Source organism: Rutilus rutilus (genome assembly GCF_951802725.1).
Source record: "Rutilus rutilus genome assembly, chromosome: 9".
NCBI lineage: Eukaryota > Metazoa > Chordata > Actinopteri > Cypriniformes > Leuciscidae > Rutilus > Rutilus rutilus.
Window position 1 is genome coordinate 32,396,462 of NC_140223.1, and position 22,339 is coordinate 32,418,800.

Consider the following 22,339-nt stretch of genomic DNA (forward strand, 5'->3'; position numbering starts at 1 on the left):
ACATTTTTTGGTTTCACTAATTCATTTTAAAGGTCATGCAATATGACAAATACATTTTAAAAGTAGGCTACAAATAGACCATGCAGTCAATAACTAATTAAAAATTATATTAATTAGTCTTATTATTATCAATTTGTTGTTGTTATTATTATTATAAACATTTTAATTAAATTTAAATTGAACAATGAAATGATTGTTTTAATAAAATTTAAATTAAATCTAAAATTAATTATTAGCAAAAATTGTAAAAAAAAATGTATTTATAATTATTAATTATAATATATATTAATATTAATTTTAACCAATGTTTTGGTTTCACTAGTTCTATTTAAAGGTTATGCAATATGAAAAATATATTTTTAATTAAAGTTTAATTAAAATGTATTATTACTCAATGTATTATTTTATTAATATGATCATATTAATGACATTTAAATGAAACAATGAAACAGTTGATTTAATACATTTTTAATTAAATCTAAAATTAATTATCAATAGTATTATTTTCTTTGAAAAATCATTTTAGATTTGTATTAAATAATTGGTTAATTAATTATTTTCAAAACGTTTAAAATGATAATAATAATGGGAAAAAAAATATTATTATACTACATTTTATTCAAATAATAATAACATCTAAAATGAATACCTCATCAAAGATTGTTTTTTCCCCTTGACACCTCTGGTTTCTTGATAGTAATATTTGAAACATGCTTCTTCTGTAAAGATGCTTTGTAAAAATCTCTATACAAATAAATATGAATTATAATTGTTTTCATATTATTATGATTATAAAATATATACAAATAATTACAAATATTTAAAATCATAAAATAATTGAAATGGAGCATGTCACACTGTAGAATACTTCTTTTACTGTTTGTCACACACACACACACACACACACACATACACACACACACACAAAACCTGCATGTTTGGTAGTGTCAATGAAAAAGCTGCATTATCCAGGATGGACACCGACAAAGTCACTATATAACTCTCACTTTAACCCCATTTAACACCTAGTCAACATAAACAAGGCAACCTTAAACACATTAACACTCGTGGATATTAGTCATTCCCCAACAAAAAAAATGAAATGACGTCTATCTCTACAGTAACTCTTCCAGATGACTTGACGACTCAGTGATGATCAACTCCTCTCAGCCTCTCGCTCCTTTCTGCACACTGGTTTGGACTGACAGAAGCTGATCTACGGTCAGATGTGTGTGTGTGTGTGTGTGTGTGTGTGTGTGTGTGTGTGTGTGAAAAGCCCCCGAGGAAACTGATCATTACCAGCGCCACATTGTTTATGAGATCAGAATAAAATTGAACAGTTCCTGCGGGAAATTTCCTGTGGTTTCTCAAAAACATTGCCCCATTATGAGTCACATACTGAGCATCCAATCACGGCACAGATTCAAGAGATCATATCAGTTTTACAACCACAACACAACCACACACACACACACACACACACACACACACACACACAGATTTGACCTTGGGTTTATCAGATGTGCTTCCGACAACAATGCGAACGCCACCGAGTGTGCTGCCCGTGCTACAAGAGCAATGTGTCGTCAGAGGTAAGAGAGGTACACGCATGCGTATTCGGGTCATCGATGCCTACGCCTCCACAAGGGACGCACAAAAGCATGACAATTGTGGAATGCTGGCACACAGACACACAATAAATCAGAGTGCGGGGCGGATCCTTACTTGCACGCGTAGCATACTTGGCAAACATCAGAGGGGTATTGACGGTTAATCCCGCGGATATTAATAGCGTGTTGTGTGATGATGCACTACACCTAACAACACAACTTTGGACCCACTTAACAACGAGGTTTCCATGGATATGAAAACCACTGTTTTCCTGTTTCTCCGGTTGCCAGGGTTGTTCAGGCATACCGGTGGTACAGGCATGTCACCTTTATTAGGATCCTCCTTATCGCGCATTTTCTGCTTAATCATGATGACATATATAACCATGACAAAGCTCAGTTTTAGAAATACTATCACATTGTGTGTCACTGCTTATGTCCAACTCTAGTTCCTGTGTATGAAAAGCCACAATAAAACTTCTTATCACTTCTTTTTATGAGCCCAAAAACTTTATTTACCCCATTAAACTTTTTTTATTTTTTTATTATTTTACTGACAATGCCAATAGGACAGTTTATCCTAAACTTCTTTTTTTATAATACATCTTATTTAATGAAAATATATTTTTGGAAATTTTTTAAATGAGGTGATTCTCTTGATTAAAGAATATTGTGATAAATTCAACCAGATCTCATGAGAAAACAACTATTTTAGTTAAGAAGTGACGATTTCGTATAATTTCGAACTTTTAATTTTTCAATTTTACTTTTTGGAAAAAATTGAAATTACGGTGAAAACCTGATTCTCTTGTTTAAATAATTTTGTAATAAATTCAATCATATCTCATGAGAAAACAACTATTTTAGTTAAGGAGTGTCGATTTCGTATGAATTTTGTATGAATTGGAACTTTATTTTTTCAATTTTTCTTTTTAAGAAAATTGAAAATACGGTGAAAACATGTTTCTCTTGGTGCCATAAATTCAACCAGATCTCATGATAAAACAACTATTTTAGTTATGAAGTGTCAATTTCATATGCATTTTGTATGAATTTGAACTTTGATTTTTCAATTTTTCTTTTTTAGGAAAATTGAAAATCTGATTCTCTTGATAAAAGAATGTTCGATAAATTCAACCAAATCTCATGATAAAACAACCATTTTAGTTAGGAAGTGTCGATTTCGTATGCATTGCGTATGAATCTGAACTTTCCATTTTTCTTTTTAGGAAAATTGAAAATGAGATGAAAATCTGATTCTCTTGATAAAACAATGTTATTATAAATTCAAACAGATCTCATGAGAAAACTATTTTTGTTAAGATGTGGCGATTTCATATGCATTTTGTATGAATTCGAACTTCAATTTTTTCAATTTTTCTTTTTAAGAAAGTTGAATAATGAGATGAAAACCTGATTCTCTTGATTAAAGAATCTACAGCGATAAATTTCAACCAGATCTCATGAGAAAACAACTATTTTAGTTAAAGAGTGTTCATTTCATTTGAATTTCGTATGAATTTGATTTTTCAATTTTTCATTTTGGAAAAATTGAAAATACGGCGAAAACCTGATTCTCTGTTCTGGGAAAACAACTATTTCAGGTACGAGGGTGGCGATTTCCTATGAATTCCTACTATGTGATTTGAGATAAGATACGAACACATTTACAGTTGCTCTGCAAATTTTTACAATCAACGCGTATGGGAATTTTGCGTGAGGGCGAAAGATTTCAAGATTTAAAGGATTAAAGTTAGTCATGCGGATTCACTACTAAACAACAAAAAGCTGTTTGTTTGAAAGTGACATCTTTATGTGAATTGTGTGCTTTGCTACAATATTGACAATAGACAATTCACCCTTTTGCCCTTGAAATTTCATTAATGTGACTGCAACTTTAGGGGCTCTGGCAATGGTCTGGGTCCAAATCTTGATCTTGTCTTAACTCCAACGACCTCTACCTGTAAATGTTGAAAGATCCTACAAGCCCTGGCAGTCCACAGGCACCTATAACACTTGTTCCTCGGGACCTGTCATGTGACAAGGGTCAGCACTTGAACTATTGACTGCGCTGAACCACCTCACTATGCGCTGCCTGTAATGAGAGCCAATCATCTGTCCTACACAACAGTGAATGGAGACTATTGACAATCCCATGACAATCCTAAAACAATAAGTGAAGGATGCACCAAAAAAATCAGCCCTGAAACGAGACAACATTTTTTTTGTTTTCAAAACAGCTGGAGGGCGCAACTCAATGGGAGCCAATGGTAACCAAGACGCGTTAAAAGTTGTTTTGAAAAGATGCCCGCGTAAAAACGCAAAACTCCTGCCGCAACTGGATGACGCACAGACCAAAAAAATGAAAACATAAATACCTTCCAACCGGCGGAGCTGTTACTATCCCCCTTGTCCTTAAAATAAGGGACGCTTTTCACCATCCAGTCGTAGATCTGAGACAAGGTGAGCCGTTTTTCGGGGGAGCTCTCGATGGCTTTGGTGATCAGGTCCGCGTATGACATATTCCCCCAGGCGTTGCGCCGGGACGAGCTGCTCTTGCGCTGCGCGGCTGCGGCTGCGGCCACCGGAGAGGAGAGCACGGGCACCTGTTGCTGGTGACTCGGGATCTGCTGCTGCTGCTGCTGATGGATGCAGTTCTCCTGGCACTGGAAGTCGCCGCACAGCATGAGAGGCTTCTGATCGGGGTAGTCCTCATTCTCCTCCAGCAGACTGAGGTTGTTGATGAAGTCCGCGTTGCTGCAGGGCTCCTGCTTGACGGACGGGGCCGGGGACGAGGTGTTGGAGTCCGCGGCGGCCGCGTTAGGGAACTCCGGTCGCGGGAGCGGCCAAGTGCAGGAGCGGGGTCGGGAGAGTGGCTCGAAGTCCGGGTCGATCTCGACCATCTGGTTTTGGGCTGCGTCAGCCATGGTACCAGCAATACTGTTTGCCTCTTAAAATGTCACATATGATTGTCAAAAGAAAAGAAAAGAAAAAAATGACGTGAAACGCGAAACAATAACAGAAAGGAAATTAGTTCCTACTTTAAGCTGACTTAGTCACATTGGAAACGACGGAAAGGTCACAGTGCGGGTAGAACGGCATCAGATTGACGTTTGTTATGAAGTTTTGTAATCCAGTCCAGTCCAGTAGTGTGTGATAGTGCTCTTGCTGTCGCTTGTTGAATGTCTGTGTACTAAAACTCTAAGTGCGCTTTACTGGAACTCACTATCATATGTCACCTGACGCCGCCCCCGTGTATGATTGACAAGCGCCGAGAGCCAATCACAGGCGCGCTTTTGAAAGCGAAACAACCCGTGTTTTCGTCCTCTTGAAAACTAGTAAACAAACTTTCGCGGAGTTTGGAGATTATGAAAATACTCACTCGTTTTGACCGCGTGGCTTCCAGCTACATTGTATTGCTTGGACATAACAGAAAAGCAGTTCTTTTTGTTTGTTTAATTATATTGTAACAAAATAGTAAAGGAAAGCTTGTTATATAACATGCGAATGATTCTAGAAACAGCAGATCTTATGAGCCGTAGTGTTTATCTCTTTTAGATTTGTAACTATTTTGTACATAAGGGGGAACCAATGAGGACAATGAATATTTTTCTATTTCTCTCTCATTTATTTTGGTGGATTTATTATAAATACAAATATTTAGGCTGCAGTTATTTACAGTATCTGTTCTTTCATAAATATGCAAAACCCATGCTACTCTGTGTAGTAAAATACATGCTTGAATAAATATAGGCTATTCAGTTGTGTTATTTAGTTTATTGATTATTAAATGAAAATCTGAAATGGAAATGAAATTTGGAATAATTATATGATGTAATATCAGTACATTACACACAATTATATTGATTTGATTACTTTTTCCAGTATAAAACTAATGTGTGACAGTTTTTTTTAATTTTTTTTTACATTAATAGCCTACAAAATGACCATATTGTACTCGTTTGTTTGTAAGAATTCAGGACCACATCTTAATCTGCACAAAGTTTGTGCAGATGCTTAGATAACTGACATATGCTCAAGGCTATCCTGCCATCTAGTGGATTAAATCCCTCACTGTCGCTGCTCGAATATCGTGTTTGATGAAATCTCCTTGTGTCACAGTCTTGATTATGAGTCAACAGCTTCTGAATCGGCAGGATATGACAGAAACACGAAAGACCGCCTTGTCTTATTTCCAGGAAGCCCCCGCATCAACACACACACCCTCCTCCTGCCCGGCCATGTAGGCTACACACCTGTGGCGGTGTGTGATCGAGAAGTGTGGGTGTTTGCAGGCTTCAGGTGTGTTTTTGCGTCAGTTGCCTAGTAAGAATAGTACTTTCACAGGACGCTTTGTTCCGAGGCTCTTGCACCACATAAGTCTGTAGAAGTGTCTGGTCTGGGTGCTCGAGGAAGGGCGGGTGAGTGTGAGAATGCATGGACTGTGTGATCATGCAGAACATATATTGCAACAGCTGAGTGTAATGTTGCTAAGACATTATGATCTTGGCATGTGAATTATGGCACATGATGAGGAGGTTCAGGGTGGGGTTTCCTCTGAATCTGGTTTAAAGATTAAGACTAGCTGCTATTAATAGAGATCTCACAGGTCAGATATAAATATCCTTGTCTTACCGAGGCACTATAAACGTATGCAATGTTCTGTGGTGTACGTGTACCGGTCAAAATGTTTCTGTTTCTCTTTACATGTGTATGTTTAATCATTCTCAAAACTGTAATTCACATACCGTTGCAATATTTCCACAGACGTCCGCTCATTAAAAAAAGTGTCCAGATTTTGATACTGTTATGGATAAATTGTCTTTACCTGCAGGACAGATGCGTTCACAAACTGAGCACGCAATAAAGAGCTGCTTCCCAGAAAAACAAAAATATATTCTAAGAACGTTTTGCCAACGTTCCCATTAAATTAAGAAAACGTCATGCAAATAAAGGGTTAGTTCACCCAAAAATTTAAATTACTCACCCTCTAGTTGTTCCAAACCTGTATGAGATTCTTTCTTCTGTTAAACACAAAATAAAATATTTTAAAGGATGTTGGTAACCAGATATTTCCATTTGATCTTTTTGCAAACATTATGGGAACTTACTTTTGAATGTTCTCTGTACATCCTGAAACAAGTATCATTTGAAAACCGTTTAACGAACGTCCAAGTGTTTCAGAAATAAAATGTTATAGCAGTGTAGCCTATAAATAACCTTTTGTGTGCTAACGTTTTAAGAGCATAACCAGGTCCTAATGTTATATTAACGTTATTGGAGGAACGTTTTTTTTTTCATAACTTTAAAAGAAAAATACCAGAATTTTAGCTAAAGTTATGAGAACGTTCCCTGTTAGCTGGATTCATCGTTCAACATAATGAAGTTTTGTTTCCTACAGTGCAATGGATTGTAAGCAAGTATTAACTTCTTATTCACACAGAACGTGTTTTTGCTTTTGAAATCATGACAGTGGAATGAAAAAACCCGCAAGTGTTTTTTTTTTTTTTAAGTTCGGAATGTCATTTTTATGTCATATGCCACTTATATCAGCTAGGAAACATCTACAGACCTCCAAACTCCCCTACAGAGTCAATACACTGCATAGGTACTAATCTGTGGGTAGCTCAAACGAGGTGATTATCCTTGGTGACTTTAACATTAACTGATTAGATCGTTCATCTCTAAATGACAGACATTTCTTTGAATGCTTAAAACTGACTCTAACTAATTATAGAACCTACTGGGGTTGACCACAGATCCAAATCTTTGTTGGACTGGATTTTGGTCACCCATAACAGAATTACTGAATCTGGTGTTCTACCCGATTGCTTCAGTGATCATTCCATGGTTTTCTGTGCATGGAAAATTAGATTACCTCGCCTACCAACCAAGGTGATCAGGGTTAGGCAGAGTAAACATCTTAACACTGAGATTTTGATCCAAGATTTATTAGATAGCCTATAAATTGGAATAGGTTTCACCTTATTCCTTTTGTTGAAGATGCTTGGAATTTCCTCTATACGGAAGTTGTTAAAGTAACTGATAAAACATGCCCCTTGGATATCAGTAAAGGTTAAGGGCCGACATTTACCATGGATTGATGCTGATTTAATACATCTTTTTAAACAAAGAGATAAGGCATGGGAAAAGTACCGCCTGTCAAAGGACTCAGCAGACGGGGCTGTATAAAGAATTAAGAAATACGTGTACGACTAAAACAAGAAATTAAATCGAATTATTATAAATATTCTCTGTCTAATAACTTCAATAATCCTAAGAAGTTTTGGAAAAGTCTTAATTCTTTATTCAACAATTCTACTAAAAGCATTGTTACCAAAATCAAAGTTAACAATGATATTTTCAGTGATCCTTCCGCGGTTGCCAATGCTTTTAACCAACACTTTTCCTCTATTTGTAGTTCACAATTTTCTAATTTCTCCTACTAGTCTGGTAGATGAGCTTAACAGCTCCTTTTCATTTGCTATAATAAATCCTACTGACGTTCAGCAGGCAATCTCTGAACTAAAGTCAGGTAATGGTACTGATCCTGATGGCCTGGAGATTAAGTTTATTAAGCTCGTGTCTCATGTACTGGCATTTCCTTTATTGGATTTATTTAATTTATCGTTATCCACCTGTGTGGTTCCATTAGTGTGGAAGTCTGCCAGAGTTACACCAATACATAAGGGTGGCGATGCACTTGATCTCAACAACTACAGACCTATTTCCATCATCAGTAGTATAGCAAAAGTGTTTGAAAAACTAATATTTAAACAATTATTCAAATATATGAATGATTTCTCTATTTTGTCACCAAATCAATCTGGTTTCAGACCAAACTTCTCTACAACTTCTGCTCTTCTTAAATTTACCAATGATGTTTCATCTTCCCTGGACAATAAAATGTCGACTGGTGCGATATTGAATAGATCTCACCATGGCCTTTGATATGGTCGATCATTATATGCTTCTTGACAAATTATATGCAATAGGCCTTTCTAAACACTCTCTTCTCTGGTTTAATTCTTATCTTCACTATAGACGTCAGTGTGTCTCTTTGCATGGTTGTGTATCAGTCCTTAATCCTTAATAATGGAGAAAGGTGTCCCTCAAGGCTCTCCCTTAGGGCCTCTTCTATTTTCTTTATTTATCAATGATCTTCCTCTAATTAGCTTAGACTGTTGTATTCATCTATATGCAGATGACACAGTGATCTACACATCTAATGTGTCTGTTTCTAAGATTCAATCCTCATTGCAATCTATTAAACTTTGGTTCCAATCCAACCATCTTCTATTGAATAAGAAGTCATTTAGCATATTGTTCCCCACCAGATCAGCTACATTGAATCAAGATAACAATCTTTCACTTAAATTCCTAGACAATACTCCACTTTTAGTTGATGAACTTAAATATTCGGGCCTTTGGCTTGACTCACAACTCTCCTTTAGGTGTCATATCAATTCTGTTTTATACATATGTAAACCTGCAACAAAAGAAGCCAGACGCGAGTGCAGTGGTAAAAGATCAGTCTGGTGCATGTTTACATAGGAAAATCATGGAAACGCGTTCTCTGGGATCGTTCTGTGTTATGGTCCCGTGTTCTGCTTGTTTGCTGCCTTAAAGTATCCCGAAATGTTTTGGGTACCACTGAAAACAGTGTATGTGAGTGAATTGTTCACTGTAAAAAAATTGTAACACTCCCAAATCAAAAATTTCAATTGACCAATAACATCTAAATTTTTCAATTGGCCCAAGTGAAATTCTGTAAATTCTAAAATTAAATGTACAGATTTTTACTTGGGCCAATTGAAAAATGTAGATGTTATCGGTCAATTGAAATTTTTGATTTGGGAGTGTTACAAATTTTTTACAGTGTTCGAATGGATCGAACAGAATAGCGTACAATTGTAGACCTTTTTTGCAAACCTGTTTGACCGATGAGATAAAAGAGTGATATATATATGCAGATTTTGCATCGCCATTCTGATTCTACATGAATTCTGATTCCAATAGAATTGTTACATAAAGCATGACTTCTGAAAAATAATTGAGTAAAATTACAGGGGTTGACATGGGTTTGTTTGTATTATAAGCATTTGCCCTATTCTTTAATTTGTAACTATGTATAAATTATAGTGTATAAAAATACTATATATATATATATATATGCGTGTGTGTGTGTGTGTGTGTGTGTATATAAATATCAGAGCCGGACAGTAACGGAGTACATTTACTTGAGTACAGTACTTAAGTACAATTTTGAGGGATCTGTACTTTACTCGAGTATCATTTTTGGGGAGTACTCATGACTTTACTCAAGTACATTTGAGAGGCAAATATTGTACTCTTTACTCCACTACATTTCTATCCATAACCGTGAGTACTTCTTCTAAAAAAAAAAAAAGGAAAAAAAGAAAAATCTCGGAAACCCTCAATTTGTTGTTTCCCTCTCAAACGTGATTGGATTGTGCAAGCGCCACTGATTGGGACAGCCTATCAACAATCACCTTCAGCTTTCCGCCAAAGTCAACTCCATGGTCAGGTTTAGATAAGAGACAAACCATGGACGAAACAATGGATGAAGACGCAGCAGGTCCATCCCGGGAATGTGCCAACCCGTGGCCCCACCTCGCCAGACTATTTCAATTTTCTGAACAAGTTAATGATAGTTTTCGCTTCAAGTGTTTGCTGTGTTTACCAATGTAAGCACTGTGGCAGTAGTAATGCAATATTTAAAAAATTTACTCTTGTACTCTTGATACTCAAGTACTTTTAAAAACAAGTACTTCAGTGCTTTTACTTAAATAGACATCTGACTGTAGTACTTTTACTTGTACTTGAGTAAAATTTAGCAAGGGGTATCTGTACTTTTACTCAAGTAATGAAGCTGTGTACTCTGTCCGCCTCTGATAAATATATTATCAGGGATGTCCTGATCAGGTTAAAAAATAGTGTTTATCTCTCTCTCTCTCTCTCTCTCTCTCTCTCTCTCTCTCTCTCTCTTTATATATATATATATACATACATACATACATACATATATATATATATATATATATATATATATATATATATATATTATGCACACACTATGTATGTATATTTATTTATGCTAAAAATTGTTTTGTTAATAGTTTTCTGTACTTATGTGTATATTTGAAAGATGGCAGACGTGTATGGTAATGAGGAAGAATCTTGAGTAAAACTTTTTTCTGCACTTTTCCTACACAGGAAGTGATGCAATATTGCAGAAGTTAACCATGGCTCCACATCCTGTCACTCAAGCCGTCATTGATCTGTCAGCTGGAGCATGTGGTAACAGCCTTTATTCATCATTTCCTATGTCTACATTAACAAATAGACAATATACCATGATTAGATTTAAAAATCCCAATTTTCATCAGAGTCATTTTGACAGGCTGCCACGATACAGTGTATTTTCCACCTGTCTGAATTTCACAAATTTAGCACGTTGATGGGAAATTTAGTTAATATAAGGAACAAGATAGAACCAGTTATTTAAAAACATTGAAGCATGTTCTGTTTCCTCTCCTGTTTTTTGTGAGGTGGGATTGCGTGTGTGTTTAGTGGGCAGCCCTTCGATACAGCCAAGGTGAAGATGCAGACTTTCCCCGGCTTGTACAGAGGTTTTGTCCACTGCTTCGTCTCTGTCTACAAACAGGTTGGACTGCGAGGCCTCTATCAGGGGACCACACCTGCCCTCATAGCCAACATTGCTGAAAACGCTGTGCTCTTCATGAGCTACGGCTTCTGCCAGGATGTCGTGCGCTTTGTTTCAGGACTGGACCGAGGCACAGAACTCAGGTGAGGTATTATAAAGCAATAAGCCCCACGAAGCCGTGATTTACAGTGAATTTAGAACAGATAAGGGGCGTTGTTAGGCACGAAAAACCTAAAACCCCCTTAGCTGTTCTAAATTCACTGTAAAACACGGCTTCAAGGGGCTTATTGCTTTTATAAAACGGTTATGTCACTAACTGACACTATATCACGCAGTGATACTAATGTAATGCGGTCACAGGTGTGTGTTTGTTGAGTAATTTACAACGGCTTTGAACGTGGCTCAACCAATCAGAATCAAGGCCCGGAACTATCCGTTTTATAATCAACATTAAACTTTGGGCACTTAAACTCTGAAAATCCATGATTACATTTTTTTGGAATTATTACGTTAACAACTACGGAAATCTAAACAAATAGTGAATTAAAAATTATTTCTATTTTAATTTTTTTTGGTTTGAAAAGGATTTGTAAATTTTCTACAGTGATTTCAACTACTCCAAACAATTTAGTGTTTAAAGTTAGTGTACTTGTTTACCAAGGAAACACCAGTGTAAGTGAAGAGTGAATCTCAACCTCTTTGACTCCATGTGCCCAAAAGTCCCAACAAAATATTCAAAGACCCCCTATATATATGTGTGTGTAAATTAATTTACCACAATTCATTTTGTAATGAACTGAATGTTCTTCAATAAAAATAATCGTTTGAGAGGGCGAAAAAAAACTTGTAATAAAGTTGTAATATATCATTGGTGTAAGGCTTGTGTGAAGAAAACAAATAAAAACCATGGTATATATCAATTGTCAACACAATATTTTGTCAAATGATGAGAAGAGCGTGAAAATATTACTTAAAGATATATAACTTTTTGTCCTCTAGCGGTAAAAAAAGAGAAGAAAAGCTCTATTAGACTCGGGGGCTGTCTAAGTTATTTATATATGTGTTGAAGTGTTGAACACTCCTCTACCCCGTTTTGCAGCATACAGTAATTCTTATGTGCTTATGTTTGACTAGTCTACTCAATATGCATGATGCAATTCAGTGTTCAAGGACAGACGCTGTGTCATGTGACCCACGGCCAGCGGGTTCAAAACGCCTTTCTTGACTCCATAAACATTACATGTTTAGAGTTCACACAAGGTATTCTTTGTCACCTCTTAGAAAAAATACTGTGTAATTTATGGTATAGTAATGGGATCAGATGGCCATACTATGGTACTTTGATATAGTCTACCGTTGTACTTTGATTACCATATATTTAACCTCGATATTTACTATACCGGATATAGACTTAAAAACTTAGTACTACTCATTTTTTTATTAAAGTAAAAACTGAATTTTTAATATACTGAAAATGTTTTGAAAAATGTCCTTGTATAATGGTCATTATAATAAACATGTTAACTGTCAATCATTGTCTGAAAATGACATTTCCAACTTAAATTGTTTTAAATCTTGAATACTTTGGAGATCAGATTTAAGTTTAAAGGTTGCACTTGGCAAAAAAAAAAAAAAAAAAAACCTGTAAAGTGAAAAAAAGCTGTAAAAAGTTATAAAAGTTTTATGATAGCCTATATATATTTCACAAAACATGGTCGACTCTAAAACGGTAAGAAAATCCAGTGTTCCAAGTTCCAAGTGTTCCAAGATTTTGTTTGGGCGCAGTACCAAACTTTTCCACTAGAAAACATCCAAGTACCAATTGTGACCATATAAGGACTCACCCATTTCCACATAAGGTTTGAGTGATCTGAACCATATATCACCACACTTTTATTTTATTTCCACATACTATTTATGATGTAGACATCCTATTTATAAGTAGTATGGACATTAGAACTGCACGATTAATCGTTAAAAGATCGCCATCTCGATTCAAACAGCCACGTGATCTTATTCCTAAATGCCAACGATTCGGTGGTGTCTTGGTGCGTTCAAGTCATGTCAGAAATGTTTTATTTATGAGATGAATGCACATGAATGCTACCACAAAGTCATAAATACGGCTGGGAAGCTCTGGATTTTCGTTAATCTCGGATCTTTATGAGTTGGGGGCGTGTCAGTGGCGAAATACCAAAATACTTAGACTTTTATTTACAACAAAATAAGCCAATTGACTGCACTATTGGGCAGGATATTCAACTTCTAACCAGAGGCGGACAGAGTACACAGCTTCATTACTTGAGTAAAAGTACAGATACCCCTTGCTAAATTTTACTCAAGTACAAGTAAAAGTACTACAGTCAGATGTCTACTTAAGTAAAAGTACTGAAGTACTTGTTTTTAAAAGTACTTGAGTATCAAGAGTACATTTTCTAAATATTGCATTACTACTGCCACAGTGCTTACATTGGTAAACACATCAAACACTTGAAGCGAAAACTATCATTAACTTGTTCAGAAAATTGAAATAGTCTGGCGAGGTGGGGCCACGGGTTGGCACATTCCCGGGATGGATCTGCTGCGTCTTCATCCATTGTTTCGTCCATGGTTTCGTCTCTTATCTAAATCTGACAATGGAGTTGACTTTGGTGGAAAGCTGAGGTGATTGCTGATAGGTTGTCCCAATCAGTGGCGCCTGCACAATCCAATCACGTTTGAGAGGGAACCAACAAATTGAGGGTTTCCGAGATTTTTTTTTTAGAAGAAGTAACGGGTACTCACGGTTATGGATAGAAATGTAGTGGAGTAAAGAGTACAATATTTGCCTCTCAAATGTACTTGAGTAAAGTCATGAGTACTCCCCAAAAATGATACTTGAGTAAAGTACAGATCCCTCAAAATTGTACTTAAGTACTGTACTCAAGTAAATGTACTCCGTTACTGTCCGGCTCTGCTTCTAACACATAAAATATATGCGTAAAAAAACAGACATCTGTTATAGCTTGGCGCCACATCAAAATTGGAGAATCGCTTTTACATTACATTTAAAATAATTTTAGACATTTTTTCAAAAAAAAAAAATAGAATGGAGGTTATCTTTTGAACTCTTGATGTGAAAACTAACCGAGGTTTCTACTGATCTTTGATGATGTGCATCACTATTTCAAAATAAAGGTCTGAGCACTCCTTATGACTCTGATGAATACTCTTGTCACAAATGAATAAATTACTGTTGCTCTGTCATTTCTATCGAAAATCAGTCTCCAAACATGAAAACTAGAGTCTGAAAGCTTTCGAATGAAATATAGTTTGACAGTATTAATCCTTTTTCATTTAAAGATGTGTAATTTGGTTTTCTTCAGAAAATGTAAAAATGTAGCCGTTTAGTTTGGTTGTCACTGTTGAGGAATGGTATATGTCTTGATACAAATCCAGTCGTTCATATTAAATTTGATTTGACCTGAAAGGATTAACCATATTAAGAGTGTGTGATTATGTGTTTTCAGTGATATTCAGAAGGCCTGTTCAGGCTCTGTCGCCTCTGTCTTCTCCTCTCTGGCTTTATGCCCCACTGAACTGGTTAAATGCCGACTGCAGGCCATGCATGAAATGGAGGCGTCCGGCAAGATTGCCAGTGGACAGAAAAGGTCTGTCTGGACAGAGGAGGTTTTGGTAATTGAAAATGAGAAATGAGGCCTGTGATAACTACAGTGCAATGCATAAGTGAATACACCCATGCTAAAGTTGACTAAAAAGAGGAATAAAAAATCATATTTTGGAAATTGAACTTAAGGCCTTAATTAAAAAAATTAGGAAAAATCCAACCTTTAAGGACACCAATTTTCTTTGTGAATGAATAATGTATCGTAAATAAATAAATGTTCTTCCTTAAAATACATGGTGCATAAGTGAGTACACCCCTATGTTAAATTCCCATAGAGGCAGGCAGATTTTTATTTTTAAGTATTTTAAAAAAAAAAAAGTAGGATACTATGCATCCTGATAAAGTTCCCTTGGCCTTTGGAATTAAAATAGCCCCACATCATCACATAGCCTTCACCATACCTAGAGATTGGCATGGGGTACTTTCCATAAGATCATCTCTCAATGCAAATCAAACTAGCTTTTAGGCTAACTGAAATAAAACCATGCCAATCTCTAGGTATGGTGAAGGCTATGTGATGATGTGGGGCTATTTTAATTCCAAAGGCCAAGGGAAATTTATCAAGATGCATAGTATCCTACATTTTTTTTTTTAAAATACTTACAAATAAAAATCTGCCTGCCTCTATGGGAATTTAACATAGGGGTGTACTCACTTATGCACCATGTATTTTAAGGAAGAACATTTATTTATTTACGATACATTATTCATTCACAAAGAAAATTGGTGTCCTTAAAGGTTGGATTTTTCCTAATTTTTTAAATTAAGGCATTAAGTTCAATTTCCAAAATATGATTTTTTTTCCTCTTTTTAGTCAACTTTAGCATGGGTGTATTCACTTATGCATTGCACTGTATGTCCATTTTAATAGGGATGATAAAGGGTTAATCAAATAATTTGGTCATTACTAAAAGTATTTTAGTTGTAATTTTTTAAAAGTACAATGTTATTTGAGTTTATTCAGACTAAAGCGTCAATGTAGATTTTTTTAGTCATTCAATTGAAATAAGAAATTAAATGTTTTTACCAGGAATTCCACTGTGAAATGTAAATGTATTAGTAAATGTTGAAACTAAGATTGATAAATGGTGTTCATTAATAAATATTGTTCATTCTTAGTTCATGTTAACTAAGGTAGTTAACTAATGGAAATTTTTTGTGAAGTGTTAACCAGAATTTTCCTTTTTGGATGAACTAACATTTAAGTGGCTGAATTTGGTTGAAGCCAACTACTGTTTTTAAGTTCTGAGTATTTCTTGTGTTTTTTAACTCTTAAATTAAGACAAAAATGACCTCAAAATCAGTTGTTCAGCAGTTCTAGCGTCTAGAGTTGTCATATCTTGTTGAAGTTCCTCTCTGTCTTTCAGCACGGTGTGGTCCGTTGTGAGGAATGTGCTGCGGACAAACGGTCCTCTGGGTTTCTATCAGGGTCTGACCACCACTATCGTCCGTGAGGTACCTGGATACTTCTGTTTCTTCGGGGGATATGAGCTCAGCCGCTCCGTGTTTGCCAACCACATGGACAGAGACAAAGAGCACATAGGTCAGCCCACGGGAGGAACACCATATACTCACCTTCATGTCATTCCAAACTCTTGTTACGTTCTTTCATGTGTGGGAGACCGGAGAAGAGGAGATATTTTGAAGAAGTTTTATTCAGTGTATGGAAAAGAACAGCTTGGACATTTCCATTTAAAAAAATTATACTTTGGACCAACTAAGCTTCAACCTCGCGCACGAGCAGATCTGTTTCCTCTCTGGAGAAGCATTCAGTTTTTCCACTTGCAAATTCCGCCATGTAAATAGCGAATCTGCCATGGCACGAACAAACTGGCTTTTAAAAGGAATGGGAGATGAGACTCTGATTGGTTTATTGCACGTTACGCCCAAAACACACCCATGACTCACTCATCAAAAAATAGAGTCAACCATTTTTCCCATTCGTTAAACTAGCAAAAGTGGATTCGGACACGCCGTAAGTGAACTTGCGCTTATATCGTTAACATAGGGCCCAAATAATTTGTCATTTATTATATTCAGATTATATTTATTATTTGATTCAAACCTTAACTTTTGATTTAATGACAAAAACATTTATACAAAGCAAAAAATATTATTTATTATGAAGACTATTCATTGAAAAAAGAGTGTTTTGTAGTGACTAAATTAAATAGTCTCAAAATAATTTTATATGGCCACTTGGCAGGATTTAATTTAATCAATTATATATATATTTTTTTCATATCAATGCATTATAAGATATAACTTGTGTTTTGGCCGTTCATTTACTCACCTACGGCGTTTTGGGGGCCTGAAAACGCAAAGTTTTGAAAACTTTGTTTAAATGTGCAAACGATATGTTATCGTCTCCATGTAAACTACAAAAACACAAATTTGTGAAAAAAATTACTTCATGCGTGTTCAGTGTTTCTTTACAAAGTGACATCGCCAACTACTGGCCTGGCATTAATAATACAGCGTTTGTTCATAATCCGTGTGAACGGGGATCGTTTTGACAACGTTGTCGTCTGTGCACGAAAAACACAAAGGATAAGCTTTTCCATTTTTAAGTACATCGTTGTTGTGTAACGGACCCTTAATAGATTTTATTTTGCAAATTAATTAAATTAATTGAAAGCAAATTTTTTTTTATTTAAGCTACATTGTATCATTTTTTAAGTTGATTCTTAGCAAAAACACTTTGTTCTTTCAAAATGATATGTGCTCATTAATGTGTAATTACTTCTACCAACTAATCAAATATTCTCGTAAGCGTAGAATCTGCCATTTAGAATACATACGAGCGAGTCGCTCGAATGACGGCAGCCATGTTGCGCCTCCATCTTGAAAATACATTAGCCAAAGAGGGACATACCTGGAAATTCAAGCTTCGCCTTTCGCGTTTTTACACTCAGTGGCACCGTGACGAATGCGAGGGGGAGATTACTCGCGACTGCCGGCATATTTGAATTAATACGGCCACCGAAGGAGTTAAAACGCCCTCGGAATGGGAGGGGCTAGAAAGTAAAATTCAGATGGTAGTCACAAACAATTTCACTGCTAGATGGGAGAAAATCCTACACAGTGTAGCTTTAAGAGACAGTTTACACGACTTTTTATGCGTTTTGGCCGTTCATTTACACGACAATGATTGAGTAAATCAGAAAATTCCCATTTTTTCAGTTTTCCAAATTTAATCAATATATTGTCTTTAGACATAAGCCAATATGTAACTTAATGTAGGTCAATTTATTTAGCTTTCTTACCATAAATATATGCAGCAGTTCTTTCTTCAAAATTATTCAAATTCTCAATGGATTATATATTGCCTTGAAAGTATGCAAAGACTGCTTCCTCTATGACCACTAAAAACCTGTCGCTCATCTGAATTCATTGCGCTCTCACAATGTTCCACTGTAATCAATGAAGCTGACTGAAGCACAATGAATCTCTTTTTTAGCCTACATAATTTCTACACTTTGTTTGTTATAAGTTATATTATAACTAGAGGATTTGCGAGCGTGCAGAGCTCAGCACTGGACAAAAACTCTGGCGTTTTGAGCGTTTGAGTGAATTCTAACTTAAACACCTCTGATTGGCCAAGAGATCAACAAACATGTCTGTGATTGGCTACATTTCTCACCGCTGCAAAAACACATTGTAAAAAAAAAATATTTTGCCAATATGCTATTATTATGGAGAAAACTGATTCTAGACCAGCAGTGATGGGGAGTGTTATTTACTTTTAGTCAAACTGAACGAAACGGGTTTAAACCAGAAACCATGTTTTTCGAATAGACCAATACAAAAATGCACTTTAAATAAATGACACAGGCTTTTCACTTTTTTCAGTGTAATTAGCAGGAAATGCTCCTCACGATCCGTGTGTTTCTGACAGGTGTGGTGCCGTTGATGTTCAGCGGTGGTTTCGGCGGTGCCTGTCTGTGGTTGGTCGTGTACCCCATTGACTGTGTGAAGTCTCGCATCCAGGTTCTATCTTTAGCAGGGAAGCAAGAAGGCTTCCTCAAGACTCTTATGGGGATTTTACGAAATGAGGGTGAGATTTCTGTATTTATCCTTGTTTCTTGGCACAGGAAACTTTTAGCTTGCATGTTGCTAGGCTAATGGCTTAAAGGGATACTTCACTGATTAGCGTTAAGCTTTGCATCAGTAGAAACCCGGTAGTATTTTCGAATGACCGTGCTTCCCTCCCTCATGTCCCCCTGAGACGAGAGATTTCTGTATTGTGTGTCTGGGAAAAAAAAACTCAGATGATGCAAAAATCGTCATTTAGCGTCATTGGAGGCTTTTTTAGCCTGAGTCGAGAGACTAAAGCCAGTAGGAGGAGCTAGTTACGCATGTTTTCAGCCCGCCCATAGGGGGATCTCACGATAAAATGGCGTCTTTTCAGTTTCGAGTCAACTAGTCGCCTAGTTGTTTCATTTCTTCCGATACTGCCCTCTGTAACCGGTAGGCGTGGCTTGGGAGTGGCCTCGTAGGGCAGCAAAGCAAGTGCATTCTGGGAGTTGTTGTCTTTCATCCACATGAGCCAAAAATACATTTTCTGGCTTTTCTCAGTCTAGAAGGCACCAACTTCTAAAATAATTTCACATTTCTACTACATAAATGACTCAATTTAAATACACATTCATATTTCCAGCGGTGAAATATCCCTTTACACAGAAAACAGCCTCTGAATATATGTGTGTTTCCTGTTTATAATTAACACTACTAAAAATAAATTCATAATGCCCTTTTCCTGATGTGGATGTTTATTGCATGATGTTTAATGGGTCATTCTAAGGAAACCTTTTCTGCCAGAACATATATTTTATTTGATGTCATGACACACTTAACCCTTAAAGCCTGACATTTTAAATAATAGAACATTTTGACAAAATATAAAAAGAAATAATAAAAAAAAAGTTTGCATGTGTTTTGCATATGTGCAGATGTGTTTACAGTAAATGTAAAACTGTTTGCGCTATAAACCAGTGTGTTTATAATTAAGACAATACATAGTATAGTAAGGACAAATATAGTAAGGAATACCAGTTTGCAATATCAAGCAGGATAACGATTACAATTTAATTCAAATATTTAAGTTTGATTGCGCTACTAATAAAATATAAGTAGATTCTACTAATTCGTGGACATAATTTGAATGTGTGAATAAATGTAAGTTAGATGGACTCAAATTATTACGTTTTCTCCTGACCACGCCTTCCACGCAGTGGTTTGATGCTGCGAGTCAGGTAACGCCATTTTGTCGTGGTGTGTGTGAATTCAAGGAGCTGTTGATGAGAAGTTGGAACATTTGTTTTTAGCAAATGGACGTTTTCCCCGACATTTACCTTTTTATCGTTTCTTTGTTTCCCTCGAGAGTCCGTTTGTGAGCAGTGTAAATCAGTGTTTGTTTGTTTTTTAGGTAGATTTGACTTTATTATTCAACATGCTTAGGCTGATATTCCAATGAAAAACATTTAAAAATAAACATAACATTTGTTAACGGTATCAGTATAGTACGTCATGAGATATATAGCACACGATACGAGTTTCATGGTTCAAACTGAATCAGATTTTGTATATGATGAAACAAAACAATTTGTTCTTGGATTGCAGCATGTAATATTCTGGTGTCTTGTTTACAGGAGTGGCGCCTCTGTATTCTGGTTTGACCCCGACTATGATCCGAACTTTTCCTGCCAACGGAGCTCTCTTTTTGGCCTATGAAGTCAGTCGCAAGATCATGATGCAAAAGTTTGATCACTGAGTTCATCTCTCAGTCTCTGGGGTTTTTCAGAAATGTTTTAATCCCATCTAGTGTTTTCAGTTCCAGGAACACAAGTATCTTGGACATTTTATCCACCTAAGTGTTGTTAAGAATATTAAATGAATAAAAAAAAATGAAATCAATCTGTTTCAAACCAGGGTTGTTATTGTTAACTAAAACTATTAAAAACATTTGTTAATTGAAATGAAGCTGAAATAAAATAAAATATAAATATTAGTTGGAAAAACTTTACAAAACTAAACAGAAATTAGAAATGTTGCTTTGGCAATAAACTGAAATAAGTTTAAGTTGAAGCACTAAAATTATTAACTGGAAATAAATAAAAACTGGGGGAAAAAACTAAATAGCAATAAATAAATAAACTAGCAACATGATAAACGCACATACCAAAATTCCTAATAACTGAGCTAAAATTAACATGAAAACTAAAAATACAAAAAGTAGCTAATTCAAAATATTAATAAAACTAAAATAACACTGATTCAGACCATTTTATGACCTATCAAGTGTCCATATCTGCTGTCTCATGCTAGAACTTTCCTTTTTGTTTGTTTGTTTGCTATAAAAAGATTTATTTCAAAACTTTTGAGTTGCATTAAGTAGTTGTTTTAAATATATGTTCATATGATATTAATTATATCTCAAAAAAAAAAAAAAAACGTTCAAGCAATTCTTGAACGGTTTCAGAAACCATCTTTATTCCTTCTGACAAACCGCACACATAGGATTGTGTGAAATAGGCAGCAAAGGATACAGAGAAAATACCTTTGTCCATAAAGTACAGGATGCAGCTTATGTCATAATGGCCAAATTCATATACATATATTGTAATGGTGGCTCAGTGTTTCCATCGAGTTGATCTGTGGTTTACACACACAGCCTGTCTCTATGGCGAGTAGCTCTTGACTGCGTTACACTCGGTTCTCCAGAGACCCAAAGCTCTGCTTTTATTGTTCGACTAGTTTCCTTTTAAAGAGGTCTTGGTTTATGCATATCTGAACAACGGAATAGTTGGCTGAATCGGCTGAATAGTCATGTGTGTGACAAATGTGTGAACAAACAATACTGTATTTTACTACTACGCATGCCATGTTTTTGACATAAAATACACTCATTATGTTGCAGTGCCACATGGGCATTGTCACACAAATAAATGTCATTCAACGACTTTACAAACATGTAAACTGCACTGTCATTTTTACTTGATACGATTAAATATTTATTAAATATAAAAAAATCGAAATTAATAATGTACAATTTTATATTTACTAAATATTTTTTAATATTTACATTTTACCAAGTAAAATTGCACTGCATTGCACTGCTGAAGGGTTGAACCCGAAAACGTTTTGCAACTTTCTTGCACTTTGGCACTTTATTTGTGGCCTCTGGAAAATAAATCTCGTGAACTTTTTGGCCAATATTCGGCCAGGGTGGGGTCGGTGGCGTCACCTCAATTTCAGGGGGTCACCTGGAAATCACCCCGTCTGTACCAGTCAGGTGTGGATCTGGGCTCGGTTTCCAGAAGTAAGGTGGTCGTGACGTACGCCTCCAAATCGGGTTGGGGTGCCCTGTGCGAC

At 35.9% G+C, this 22,339-nt stretch overlaps 2 protein-coding genes across 6 annotated transcripts in view; one reads left to right on the plus strand and one right to left on the minus strand.

The window, feature by feature from the left end:
- The window catches only part of foxo1a (forkhead box O1 a), a 51,319-nt gene extending 46,162 nt beyond the window's left edge, over nt 1-5,157 (minus strand). The window contains exon 1 of the mRNA XM_084419423.1: nt 3,989-5,157. Coding sequence (XP_084275549.1) covers nt 3,989-4,537 — 549 coding nt within the window. The 5' untranslated portion in view covers nt 4,538-5,157. The remainder of the gene's footprint in view (nt 1-3,988) is intronic.
- Nucleotides 5,158-5,723: 566 nt separating this feature from the next.
- slc25a15a (solute carrier family 25 member 15a) lies at nt 5,724-20,875 on the plus strand. 5 transcript variants are annotated; one of them, XM_084419425.1, is made up of 7 exons: nt 5,724-5,912; nt 10,848-10,931; nt 11,183-11,441; nt 14,808-14,948; nt 16,333-16,508; nt 18,864-19,022; nt 20,617-20,875. In XM_084419425.1, the coding sequence occupies exons 2-7, from the start codon at nt 10,877-10,879 to the stop codon at nt 20,736-20,738; spliced, it is 912 nt and encodes a 303-aa protein (XP_084275551.1). In that variant the 5' UTR covers nt 5,724-5,912; nt 10,848-10,876; the 3' UTR covers nt 20,739-20,875. The 5 variants fall into 5 exon arrangements, with proteins under 5 accessions (XP_084275551.1, XP_084275550.1, XP_084275552.1 ...); XM_084419424.1 differs by having other exon boundaries at nt 5,854-6,031; XM_084419426.1 differs by having other exon boundaries at nt 5,863-6,031; nt 11,205-11,441.
- Nucleotides 20,876-22,339: the final 1,464 nt, after the last annotated feature.